Raw genomic sequence first — 13,655 nt, forward strand, 5'->3', positions numbered from 1 at the left:
TGCTTGAAAGTGGTACTTGATATAAATCTTTAAGAGCAGCAGGTGTTTGTTTTCAGTTCTGAGCATGTTGAAGATCTATGCTGATTCAGTGCTTCTTTCCAGGCTTAATGAATGCAAGATTGTGACAGAGAAATGGGCAAAAAATGTTTGTTTGCTGACTATTCCATATTTACATGCTGGAATAAAAATACCAAATTCTTGAGTGAGAGGCCCTTAGGTTTTTATAGTTACACTTGATTTGTTGTGAGCACAATCCAGCCAAAGTTGAGCACTTCTAGGTCTCATTGATTTCAGTGGGAAAGATGTAAGCATTGGCTTACCTCTACTATTGAGAACAGTGGGCCCTAACAGTGCTTACCTTTCGTTAGCCTACAGAAGCGGAGTTGCATTCATACAAGGACTCCTGCTTGTGGAAGGACCCCTTATATGTACGCAACTGTCTCTTCGCTCGGAGAAGAAGCGTCCCTTGATGGCATGCCACTTTGCTAAAGGATTGAATGCTGCACCAACCTCTGCTAACTGAGCAAAGAGGTACCTTTTTGAAGTGATTACTTTCTTTTATTTGTTAGTGGGAGAGCAACTGTTCCAGTCCAACCCCAGCAGAACATTCAGCCCATCGGTGGTTGCTGGTGTCTTCCTTATGTTTCCTTTTAGACTGTGAGCCCTTTGGGGACAGGGAACCTTATACAAGAAACCTTTATTTATATATTTTATTTTATTTTGTTAGTTTTTTAGTTAGTTATCCATCGATCCATCCATGTAAATTGCTTTGAGCACTTTGCTGAAAAGTGGTATACAAATATTCACAGCAGAAGTAGTACACCATGTGTGTTCGGAATTTTTTTAAACTGAAAACAGAACAACTTCTGCTGTAGCAGCTAGAGTACATGTATATTCATATAACATAGAGGATAAACCAGCCACCTAATGGCTCAGTGGGGAAATAACTTGCCTAGGGAGCAAGAGGTTGCTGGTTTGAATCCCTGCTGGTACGCCTATATCAGGGCAGCAGCAATATAGGAAGAAGCTGAAAGGCATCTTCTCATACTGCGCGAGAGATGGCAATAGTAAACCCTGCCTGTATTCTACCAAAGAAAAACACATGGCTCTGTGGTCGCCAGGAGTTGACACCAACTTGACGGCACACCTTTACCTTTAGAGGATAAATCACCAAAATAGCGTTTGTTAGCAATGAAAAATAAGTTTTGTGGTTATGTTAGGAATGTTTTGAAAATTCTAGTAAGAATGTGCAAGAAAGATACCTTATTAAATTACTGGTTTTAAGGACTATCTGCTCTTTTTGGATTTGGTGTTGAAATGGCCCTCAAAACTTTGGAGTCACAATTTATCTCAGGAAAGAAGTCTGGGAGAGTGAACAAGGGGCTGAGAAGTCCAAAGAGCAGCCCTTGTGCTACTTCTGTGTGTGGCTTGTTAAAATGCTTTAAAATTGGAACATTCTGTGTTTTGGTCCCATCTCCCCCTACCCCCAGAATATCCTGCTCTCATGGTTGCCCGGATAAGCCAAATGGTACAGTGTTGCTATATTCTATGCTTAGAGGCTGGAAGGCAAAGTAATATGAAGTCCATTGTTTGTAACCATTGTTGTTCAGATCTCATTATTTCTGCAACCCTTCCATGAGTTTCAAGAGGCTAATTATAGTATTTGTATATTTTGTTCTAACAGTTCTAGAATAAGTATAACATCCATTGTCACTGACTTGACATCATTACATTCATCTAAATGTGATACTTGTTAATGGCACATCACCACTAGGGGAAAGATACTAGCTGGGACCTTCCAGCTTATTTGTATTTCCCATGTGACCCTTGTACAGAGTGTGTTGCTAACCCCTAAATTAATAGAAAATGCTTAAGGCTGCTTTTCAGATACAGTTCACCTCCATTTGAATGTTAGCAAGGCATACACTGTGAATGTTTCCCCTGTCTGTGCAGCTAAGCATGCTGATAGCTCCTGGATTGCCCGGTGAAGGCAGATATAAATTTGACACATCTTTTTACCAATGCCTGGCTCTGCAAACACATGCCTTCTAGGGTAGTGAGATGGCTACAATAATTAATGCCACTTTCCCTCTAATTGACACCCAGGGATCACCCTCTAAAAAATGGATGAACTAAGACCTTTCAAGGCTTGCACTGGCTAAGACAAGTGTTGAGTATCTTGGGTTAGTAGGATGGGGGGTGGGGAGTAATCAGGCAAATTAATTTCAGGGCTTGAGGGCAGAGTTGAGAAAATTTTACTTACTTAGGAGAAATAAAATAAATTATAGCTTCTCACAATTACCCATAAGTAAGTACAAAACAAGTAGGAGGGAACCAGAGATTCTGGGGGTGGGTGCTCTCAGCAAGTGTGTCGTGCAAACCCACCAACGGGTCGGTGTTGGACAACACTCCCCCGACAACTCATCTCTGCAGGAACCTCTAGTTCCCACCTACTTGTGGGTGATCATGAGAATCTGCCCTATGCAGGCTATGGGGAAGTGCAATGAGATAAACTAGATTTCTTTCACTCACTCACTCACTCACTCACTCACTCCCACCAGTCCACTAGAGAGCTTGCTAGTTGTCCTCCTGAGGTTTCAGCAGGTATTACCCACATACTTTCAAAGCTATCTTTACAGCCATAAGGTTTAGAAACTCAATTTAGCAAAAGTGTGGTGGTGGGAGGGGAGTGAGCTGAGATTCTCAAGGTGCTGAATTCTGGTCCCAGTTTTCCATGCTTGCATAACCAGTCACAGAATAGTCAGGTGTGTTTCTGCTTCCTGCATTACTCCCATCACACAAAGGGGAAGCACTCAACATAATGGTTAAATCATATTGGGAAATGATCCTCAGTTTACCTGCTGTAAACTGCTGCACCTCACTAGTCTGAGAACTGTACAATTTCAGATTCATGGACCACTTGCTGAGGCATTCACAGGAGGTGAGGAGGGCTAACGTAGATAAATCCACCCAGTGAATGTCTTAAACATTTTCATATTGTGAAAGCATAAGAGGAGTATACTTTTTTCTTCTAAGTAACATATTCCCCTGGAACAAGATGCATTCACTCTGGTGAAGAGTTGTACTTAAGATGGATAGTGAAACAGATACCTACCCAGAAATGGCTTTTGCTGCCATTTATTCCTAGAATTTATTCCTACCCATCTTTGTCTGCCTTTCTCTTAACTATGATGTCCTGGGAAGAGGAACATTTTGCATTAAAAAGGTTCTTCCACTTTAATAACTTCTGTATGAGTAGAGAAATTGGCAACAGTGGACTTGACTTGCGTGAAGTAAAGTTGCGCCATCGAGTCGGTGTTGACTCCTGGTGCCCACAGAGCCCTGTGGTTTTCTTTTGGTAGAATACAGGAGGGGTTTCCCATTGCCATCTCCCGCGCAGTGTGAGATGATGCCTTTCAGCATCTTCCTATATCGCTGCTGCCCGATAGAGGTGTTTCCCTTAGTCTGGGAAACATACCAGTGGGGACTCAAACCAGCAACCTCTTGCTCCCTAGGCAAGTTACTTCCCCGCTGCAGCATTAGGGGGCTGCTTACCCATCTAGATGTTAGTATTTTCTGGCCCATAAACATGGCTGGGCAAATGGCACACCAGGAGGGCGAGTGTGGTCCAGAGACCATTCGCTGCTGTTGTGCCATTTCGCCATTCAGTTGCCACTGTAGAGGCAAAACGGGTTCATGTTGGCAGTGGGACTTGGCAGTTAGGAGGGTGTTGGGACATTGGCTTGCCACCCTTCAGTTGTATCAAACTGTGCTCCAGAAAACTAAATGCTTACCAAGGATCTGGACTCTGACTTCATGGAGGTTGACTCCTCTACATTGCACAGTGAGAAGACCGTTATGCATTTTTCAGATATCATGCCTAGAGGCTTTTCTCATGCACCTCCTAACCCAGGCTAGGGAAGCCCAGCCTGAGTTAGGCTGTGCGTGAGAACTGCCGGGATCGTGCCCAATTCCGGTGGGGCAGCACCAGTTAACCTGGCTCCCGTAACCCGGGCTCCTTCCCCATGTGTGAGCGCGGGCTATTTCCAGCCTGGCTCCCATCTCTTGGGAAAATCCCCCAGTGCATCACACGGTGCATTGTGGGATTCCTAGAAGCCAGGACGTGTGGTCCCGGCCTCTGGAGCTGTGAGCTATGCCGCGCAGCATTGCTTGTATGGGAGCATGGTCCACGTTCCCAAAACAAGAACTAGCTCTTCCCGGGAGAAGGTGAATAAAACAAGCCTCTGCCCCTCGTGCCCGGCCCACCCGGTTGTGTGAACAACCTCTTAGTATTTTAGTCAAGTTGGTAGCCAAAGGTTTGCTGGCAGTGGTTGCACTTGAAATTTCAGCTGACTTGGTCTTGGCAGGTTGACCTGCTGGATGGTCTTAGTGCATGGACTTTGCCTGGATAATTCTACTGTGTGATGGTTTTATGAGTCTGTTGTAAAATATCAGTCCATTGTAAAAACAAACGTTTCGACATCTATACGTCAGCCTCAGTGTCCTTCCTCCTCCTTCTGTGGAGCACAGTCTTATATTATTCTCCTATAATTACACACAACTGGGCAGCAATGTCTTCATTAGCAAATAGGTTAGGAAGGAGAGAAAAGGGAAACAGGGAGCAATTCAAAGACATAAAGGTAAAGTGTGCCGTCGAGTCGGTGTTGACTCCTGGCAACCACAGAGCCCTGTGGGTTTCTTTTGGTAGAATACAGGAGGGGTTTACCATTGCCTCCTCCCGCGCAGTATGAGATGATGCCTTTCAGCATCTTCCTATATCGCTGCTGCCCGATATAGGTGAGTGGGGATTTGAACCAGCAACCTCCTGCTTGTTAGTCAAGCATTTCCCTGCTGAGCCACTTAAGGTCAAAGACATACAGCTGTGTTATCTACATTTCACCACACACCCCTTAACATCCAACTTTTGTCTATATCTCCATTTCATTCCACATCCTTTAATAACCAATATACTTCACAATCTCTTTAAGCTCTTCCTTACAATTTACACTAGGTTTTAATTTATCTAGGTATTTCGCCTCCCTATTTTTTCTTTGCATTTACACCCATTGTAAGTTTGCTGTTTGCTAATTAAGAAATTGCTGCCCAGTTGTGTGTAATTATAAGTGAATAATATAAGAGTGATCCACAGAAGGAGGAGGAAGACTACTGAGGCTGACGTATAGATGTTGACACGTTTGTTTTTTGTTTTTACAACGGACGGATATATGTCTGTATACTATAATAATTTGGCAATTTAACTGTGAGACCTGATAGGTATGCATGGTGTTGTTTTTGCTTTGCTCTGCCTCCACCTGGCAAGGAAGTTCCAAAAGGTATTGGTAGATAGCAGCTTGTCTTTAACTACTGGCCGGTCTCCACAAATGTACTCACCAGGGACAAGGGGTCCTGGCCAGCTCTTGAGAAAAATCCTCCCCTTATCCAACTGGAGAGGGGAGGAAGGGTCTTCCATATTATGCTGCTGTTTGGACAGGGAGACTCCTTCCTTGTGGGGGTTCCATCTTGGACACCTGCCCCCCCCGTTTAGTTCTTTATTGTTTAGCTCTTTACATTTAGCCTCTTTATTGTTCATTTGTTGTACATTTAGCCTCTTTATAAATGTGAGAGTCTTGGGTATAAGTGCATTGTCTTCTACAAGCAAATACAAATGATACCTATCTCACTCGCTCTCATCTGATCACCTACAGCTATCTGTTGGCAATGAAAGGGGTCTCCATTCATTGATAGGGCTCCCTTTCTCTGGACATTCAGATTTGCAGTGTAGAAGATTGTCTGTACCTTCCCCGCAGATGATCTCCTTTCCTTCCCTGGGCGGGCAAATTGCCCACCCAGACAAGCAGCGGATCTTTCTGCAGCTTCGGGGGTCAGGATGCTGGGATGTGCCACTGCACGTTGCCCCACCCCCCAGAGCTCCAATAATAATGATTATTGTTAGGAACCACACACACACACACACACACACACACACACACACACACACACCCGCCAAGTGTGCCAGTCTCAGCTGCAAGCAGCCACAACTGACACATGATTTTTAAAAAAAAGAGTTTAAGGGAGCGCACACTCCCTTCACCTCATTTTAGAGGGAGGCTGCTTAGGTCAGTATGCCGCCATGTAGCCTCCGGGATCGGGCCCATTCCTGGCGGTTCACATGCATGTGCTGCGCTTTCTTAGTCCAGTTTTCCACACATGTGTGAATAGCCTCATGGACTTGTTTTCAGCGGCTGATTTTGGATTATGGGAGGAGAGCTGGTCTTGTGGTAGCAAGCATGGAAGTCCCTTTGCTAAGCTGGGTCTGCCCTGGTTTGCATTTGAATGGGAGACTACATGTGTGAGCACTGTAAGTTATTCCCCTCAGGGGATGGGACCGCTCTAGGAAGAACATCTATATGTTTGCATGCAGAAGGTTCCAAGTTCCCTTCTTGGCATCTCCAAGATAGTGCTGAGAGAGACTCCTGCCAGCAACCTTGGAGAAGCCACTGCCAGTCTGTGAAGACAATACTGAGCTAGATGGACCAATGGACAGACTCTGTATAAGATGGCTTCCTGTATCCCTATGAACTTCTTCTTATTGAGCCCTCCTCTGTCCCTAACTATATTTAAGAGGCAATGTTAGGATTTTTTCTTTCTTTTTTGAATTGAACATTTTCATTGCCAGAGATAAGGAAACTTAATGCTTCTATTTTTTTGTTGTTAGTTCTATGATTTTTGTAATATTTGATGGATTGTACAGTGAGACAGTTGTGGCCATACAGATACCTAGGTTCCCTCCTTGCTTTATGGTAAGGTAAAGTGTGCCATCAAGTCGATTTTGACTCCTGGCGCCCACAGAGCCCTGTGGTTTTCTTTGGTAGAATACAGGAGGGGTTTACCATTGCCTCCTCCCACGCAGTATGAGATGATGCCTTTCAGCATCTTCCTATATCGCTGATACCCGATATAGTACCAGTGGGGATTTGAACCAGCAACCTTCTGCTTGTTGTTCAAACATTTCCCTGCTGCACCACTTAAGGTGGCTTGCTTTATGGTAGAAGAGACAAAACAGCATAAATATATGAAGAGCTACTTTATACAAAGTTATCCTTTCTCTGCCTTCTGGCTAAGCTCAAGTGTAGTGTAGTGTAGTGTACAGAGTTAAATCTGTGGTCCAGGACTGACAGCAGCTCTCTATTTACCTAGATTTTCATGCCACGGATCCTTCAATTGGGCATGTTGAAGGTTGACCCTGATCTGTCATCAGATTAAAAGGGGGAAGAGAAGAGTCCACTCCCCTCTTCTCAAAAATGTGTCTAGTTAAATGTTTTTAGAAGTGAAAGCAGAGGTCTTCTCCTGAAAGCAAGCAAGCAGTTCCTTTGTCAGATATTTGGTTTCTCAATTTTACGTGGGCACTCTGCCAACTGCACCTACAATTCTGCCTACATATACCTCACTTGATTATTCATAGCTGAAGGTGTGAACAGACTCCACCGAAATGTTTGAAGCGGTGTGATGATCCCGTTAGCTCTGTAGTGATCCATATACACATGCACATGGATATTGCAGGGAGCAAGGAATGAGCATGCACATCTGAACTAGCTCTATCCATTAATATGAGTTCAAGAGAATAAATACTTATCGGAATGCGTTAGTTTTCCATAACTAGTTCAGGTGAGGCTAGTCGTGTGAGTACTGCCGCCAGTACTTGCAAGAAACCTCTCTTCATCACGGCTGCTGTTTATTGCGGGTTAAGAGTGGAGACATGTGTGACTGAGCAGAGAACGACTGCCTGATTTGCCTTAGTTTTATTTTTCTTTTGGGATGTAATTCAGTGCAGTGCCGTCTGTTACAGAGGCGCTGGAGGCCAGTTATGGTTTTTATAACCACTTTTGTGTCTAAATCTGTTATGGGAAATTAATTTAGAAGTTAGACAATTGTGTGCTCATTTCTGATGGAACCTGTGTTTAATTGGCTGGTGACTTTTAAGACTGGACTGATAAAGATCTTGTTTAATAGCAGGTTTTCCTTTCTGCTACATTCTTCCAAAGTGAGTAACCTGGGAAAAGTCGGTTGTCTTTTAAGATAAGTAGCTCTCCATCAGGGTGAGAGCCAATCAGTCTAGTGAACAGAGTGTTAGACTTGGACCAGGGAGACATGGGTTCAAATTCCCCGAAACTGCCTTAGTGATTCTAGAGCTCATTCACACAATCAAAAACTGTGTGCTACCCGGCTTTGGGAGCTGTGTGAGATCCCAATTTTTGGTTCTGTTGAAAGCAAGGTAAGAGGAAAACCTGGGTAGCTTTTCCTCCTACCTTGCTTCCACAAGGTACACCCAAACCCAGTTAGCACACAGTTTTTGATTGTGTGACTGACCTCATTATCTATTAGCCTAAAGTACTGCACAGGGTGACTGTTAGGATAACATGGGACTGCTCCCATGTACACTACCCTGAGTGAAGTTGGGATAGAAAAGTGTTTATATATTTATATACAGTGGTCCCTCGACTTACAAACTACTCGACATAAGTATTTTTCAAGTTACAAACGGCAGTTTTAGATCCGGCTTTAGATGCGTTTTTTTCTACTTACAAATTTTTAGATGGGGTTTCCTCAACTTACGAATTTTACATGCGGTTTCCTTGACTTGCCTGCCTGTTTACTGCCTGTTTATTCTTGAAAAGAAATGTTCCTGTGCAGTTTGCAAGCCTTACTGGGGGTCTGGGTCTTTTTTCTAGGCTCCGGAACGCATTAATCCGTTCCCAATGCATTCCTATGGGAAACCGCTTTTCGACTTACAAATTTTTCGACTTACAAATGTGCATTCGGAACGGATTAATTTCGTAAGTAGAGGGACCACTGTATTTATTTGTGTGTGTATATACACACAATTCATGTAATTCTGGATATTTATATACAGTGAGCCGGGTCTCACGATCAGTGAGAACCGGTTTGGAAAGGTAAGCGGGGAGAACGGGCTAAGCCCGCTCTCCCCTCAGACGAGCAGGGTGGCCGTCAGGCGGACGACCCTGGGCGGTCGGATCAGCCGCCCACACGACTGCTGGCTCCGTGATGGAGCCAGCAGGGGCTGGGGAGTTTGGGGGCCGAGCCCCACATACTGGGGGTCGACTCGTGAGTAGCTGCAGTGCAGAGCCGCGCCACAAACCCGGTTTAAGGGGAGGGTTACTTTGGCGGGTTAACCAGCTTGAGGCCACCGGGCTTGCCTGCGAGCCTGGTGGTTCCCACGGTCAGGAGAAATCGGGCTAGGCTCCCCTAGTCCGATTTCTCCTGATCGTGGGAATAGCCTCAGTATTTGTTCTGCTTTTCAACAAAATGCTTGTAAAGTGGGTTATGTAGCAAAAAGAATGGGAGATGTATGTAAGCTTGTGCACGTTTATGGTAGCTTAGATCAGGCCATGACAAATGTTTATTATTTATTTTATTAAATAACTCTGCCCCTGAATATCCTGGTCTAAGCACCATGGTTACATTTCTAGGCACCATAGCTCCCTGGCTTAGATATGGGAGCTTCAGGACCCTTCAGGCAACTTTCTTCGTCTTGGGTGGTACATGTATGCTGGAAGGATGTGTTGACACTTACGATGCAAGTGGCCTACACATTTCTCAGCTTTGGTCATGTCCTTGCAGCATGGACCTTCACCATCAAAAAGGGCCAAGCCATTTCTGCAGCTAGCCCTCCTCTGTTCATGGCATTGTAAAGAGATGGGCAAAACTGGTTGAAACAATCCTTATTCTATACAATATAAGCTTTCTCAGGATAGGAGTTGGGCCGTGTGTTAGGAGTCCTGGCTGGTTGCTGATGCTGATACTGGCTGGTATGTCAGCCTGCTTGACTAAGACCAAACTGTTCCAATGGCCTCACTGGAGAAGTCTTTGCTGTTACAAGAGCAATCCAGCACAGTAGTTCTAGATGGGATGTTAATGTCTTTTAAAGGGCTTGAATTTGACTGAATTTGACATTGACCCTAATCCCAGCTCAGCATCCCTCTAGTGGTTGAAGCTGCCACCTACCTTGTATTTCTTTTTTTGTGATTCCTTTTGGGACAGGGAACCAACATAAGGACAGCCCTGCTGGATCAGGCCCAAGGCCCATCTAGTCCAGCATCCTGTTTCCCACAGTGGCCCACCAGATGCCTCTGGGAAGCCCATAGGCAAGAGGTGAGGGCATGCCCTCTCTCCTGAGTGTTGCTCCCCTGCAACTGGTATTGAGAGGCATCCTGCCTCTGAGGCTGGAGGTGTTTTATTATTTATCTATTATTTAGTTTTTATGTAAACTGCTTTGAGCACTTGTTGAAAAGCAGTATATAAATATCTGCTGTCGTCGTCGTCGTCGTCGTAGTAGTAGTCTGTGCCTCATTCCATTTTAATAGGGTTTTTTTTTGCTTATTTTCAATTGTTACCTGGCTGGAGCTTTCATAATATATTTAAATGGCTATATATTTAAATGGTAATGAAATATCACACTCCAAGATCTAAAGTGAATAGGTAGCAACTTTTCCTCCTTACTCTAAAGAAATTGCTTGCCTCCTGTGAACATAGTAAAGTGTGCTGTCGAGTCAGTGTCAACTCCTGGTGACCACAGAGTCCTGTGGTTTTCCTTTGGTAGAAAACAGGAGGGGTTTACCATTGCCTCCTCCTGCGCAGTTTGAGATGATGCCTTTCAGCATCTTCCTATATCGCTGCTGCCTGATATAGTACCAGTGGAGATTTGAACTGGCAACCTTTTGCTTGTTAGTCAAGCATTTCCCTGCTGCTCCACTTAACAAAGCTGCTTTATCGTGTATTCTGAGTCTGACTTTTGGTCCATCAAGCACAGAACTGTCTTCTCAAACTGTCAGTAGTTCTCCCCGGACTCAGGTAGAGAGTCTTTCCGCACACCTGTTACCTAGGAGCCTTGTAACTGGCGACGAAGTGTGGGCCCTTCTGTATGCAAATCATGTGTTCTGCACTGATATATGACCTCTGTTTTGCAGCTTTGTATGTGTGTGTAAATAAATAAATGTATTAGAAGCATCCAGACTAAGTTAGTCATTTACTTCATTGAAATTGGTGAAATAAGTTAGTCATGACTAGTTTAAGTCCCATTCATTTCAGTGGGACTAGTCATGACGAACTTAGTCTGGATGATGCCTGTAGACTTTTAAAAATCCAGTTAATGACAATTTATGTCACAGCTTTGATGCTTCCATGTCTGGAGTAACTTTGTATTCCATGAACCAATCCTGATGGGTGCTTTTTCTCTTTCCTCAGGCATGGTCCTTGTGCGTAGTGAGAATGGCCAGTTATTGATGATCCCTCAACACGCTTTGGCGCAGATGCAGGCCCAAGCGCATGCGCAGTCCCAGCCTCAGACCACCATGACTCCTCGCCCTGCCACACCTACCAGTGCTTCTCCGGTCCAGATCTCGACTGTGCAGGTCAGTTCACTGAGAAACGTAAGTAAAATAAAATCTTAAATTTCATTTCACTGAGGGTATCCAAGCTGGCTACCTCCAGAGGTTCAAGCCTCCTAGGAGCCCTTTATTTATTTTATTTATCCTGCTCTGTAATGTATCCAGTGTGTTTGCCAATTGTGTTTCCATTCCATGCTGACTCTGTACCTGGACTTCCAAGCCAATGTCCACGCTTTGGGAAACTCTGCCCTTAAATATTGAGTGAAGCCTTTATTTCTGAAAGCAAGCAGCTCAGTGCCTGAGCCTAGAGCAGCACCTGTTCGTGCCACTCTGTGCATGTGCTTCCTCCCATCGCGGCTCAGTTCCTGTACTGAAATTGCACTTAAATTCTGCAGCCACAAAAATCTCAGTTCTGAGCTAAATGACTTAAATGTGCTAGATTTGAAAAGATGTGTTTAATATGTGTTGTGGGTAAAATGTACCCCGTTCGTTGGGGCACATTTTACCCACAACATATGCACGCACAATATTTTTTTACATAGTTAAATATTTTCTTTCATTGTGGGGGATTGCAAAAAGAAGGGTCCGTGTGTGCATGCATGAACTAAAAGTCCATGTGGGGCAGGGAGGTGGATAGTTATGTTATGAGAAATCCCAGCACTTAACCACTGGAATTTCCATTCATATCTATGTGTACGGCAAATAGCTTCCAACACATTGTCAGACTTTAACATAGAACCCTAGGGGCTAGACATCTTGTTTCTCTGTTCATTCCCTTTTCTTTCTTTTCTGCCTTTTACTTACAATTTAGGGTTTCTGCACATTTTTGCAAGGATCTGGACCCACTTTTGAATGGTTGAATTCATGCCAGTTTCACTCTCAGAGCAATCTCTAAGAAAAATGTGAAAAGTCACAGCTTTGAACAAGTTTAACTGACATGAGTCTAATCAGTCAATTGTGACTCTGGCTTTAGAAGAACATAGCCTCTGAAGGAGCCAAGAGGTTTTGGAAACTCTGATGGAAGACTAGATTAGATGTTAGACTGGAGATACATGCAGGTCTCCTCACGGTGTTTTCTTATCTAAATGAAAAGCAGCCATGGGAGGCTGTGGACAGAAGTAGAAGAACTATAGAGGAGGGCAAGAGCTGCTTAATTCTTCCTCTTGCTTTGTTATGTTTCTGCTCAAAACTGGCCCCACCAAAACTGTTTTCCCACTGGCAAGGAAAAAAATATACTGTCTGACATCCAGAGCAAAGATGCACCAGTGTAGCAAGAGAGTAGCCTAACAGAATTTCCCAACTAACGGATGCCCCCCACCCCCATTCCCTCGGAAGCCCTCTGTGCCACCTGAAAATATGTCCCTCAGCACAGCCCTCAGGAACGTATTTCTGGGTGACACTCAAGACTTCCTAAAGAACCTGGGGGTGGGGCATCAAAAATGGCCGCTTTCCTATTTCCCCATTGGTTGGGGAAATAGTTGGGAAGTCCTGGTAGGCTGCTCTCTCAGTGCACTGGTGTATCCTTGCTCTGCACGTCAGCCACCCTTTTTGTTGAAATGCTTTTATCATTTGAGGTTGTACACCACCTTGACTGCACTTTTGTGCAGAAAGGTGGCTTATAAATAAAAGAAGTAGTCCTCCCACCAGGTATGCTTTAAGGGACTACCGGGGCAAGCCAGGAGCCACCGCTTGACTCTCCCCCCGCCCCGCTCTTTCTCTTTGCGCTGTTGCCCCAGAGTCCTTAGAATTCCGAGCATTCGCTGGGCTCTGGAAGGGCCCGGCAAGATCAGAAACACATCACTGGCCCTGATTAATTCAAACAGCTGAAAGTATTGATTTTCATGATTTATTTTGTCATCTCCCTATTTGCACCTCAGCTATTTTCACAAGAAACAAAAATAGTGATTTGTTAATGTAACTATTTGAATGTGGTGATCTTCTATTAGATAAGGACAGAACCTTTATATTTAGTGCATCTTGCAGCCCAGAAAGGTGCATGATAACCACATGAATTGAGATAGGCCTTATGACTGTACATTTATACTAGAGACCTGCAGTGAAATCTTTGACTGGTCATTGTATATTTATGCACTGTGTCTGCCCTCCCCAAGTGGTTTTTTTTTTTTTAGTCCCTTTGAAACTCCTCTCTCTGGTCTCCTCCTCTTCTCCTCCCTCTGATTTGTTTTGTTTTTAAACATAATTTCTTATCTTACCCTTCAGTGCAAGAGCAGGGTAGATTTTCCCCAACCT

At 44.3% G+C, this 13,655-nt stretch overlaps 1 protein-coding gene across 3 annotated transcripts in view; it reads left to right on the top strand.

The window, feature by feature from the left end:
• The window catches only part of TAF4 (TATA-box binding protein associated factor 4), a 123,414-nt gene that overhangs the window by 66,634 nt on the left and 43,125 nt on the right, over positions 1-13,655 (top strand). For 2 of the 3 annotated variants that reach the window (XM_053250887.1, XM_053250888.1), the window contains exon 3: positions 11,263-11,447. In XM_053250887.1, the coding sequence (XP_053106862.1) occupies positions 11,263-11,447 (185 nt within the window). The remainder of the gene's footprint in view (positions 1-11,262; positions 11,448-13,655) is intronic. The other variant, XM_053250889.1, reaches the window with a different exon arrangement.

The sequence above is a fragment of the Hemicordylus capensis genome, chromosome 4, assembly GCF_027244095.1.
Source record: "Hemicordylus capensis ecotype Gifberg chromosome 4, rHemCap1.1.pri, whole genome shotgun sequence".
NCBI classification, from domain to species: domain Eukaryota; kingdom Metazoa; phylum Chordata; class Lepidosauria; order Squamata; family Cordylidae; genus Hemicordylus; species Hemicordylus capensis.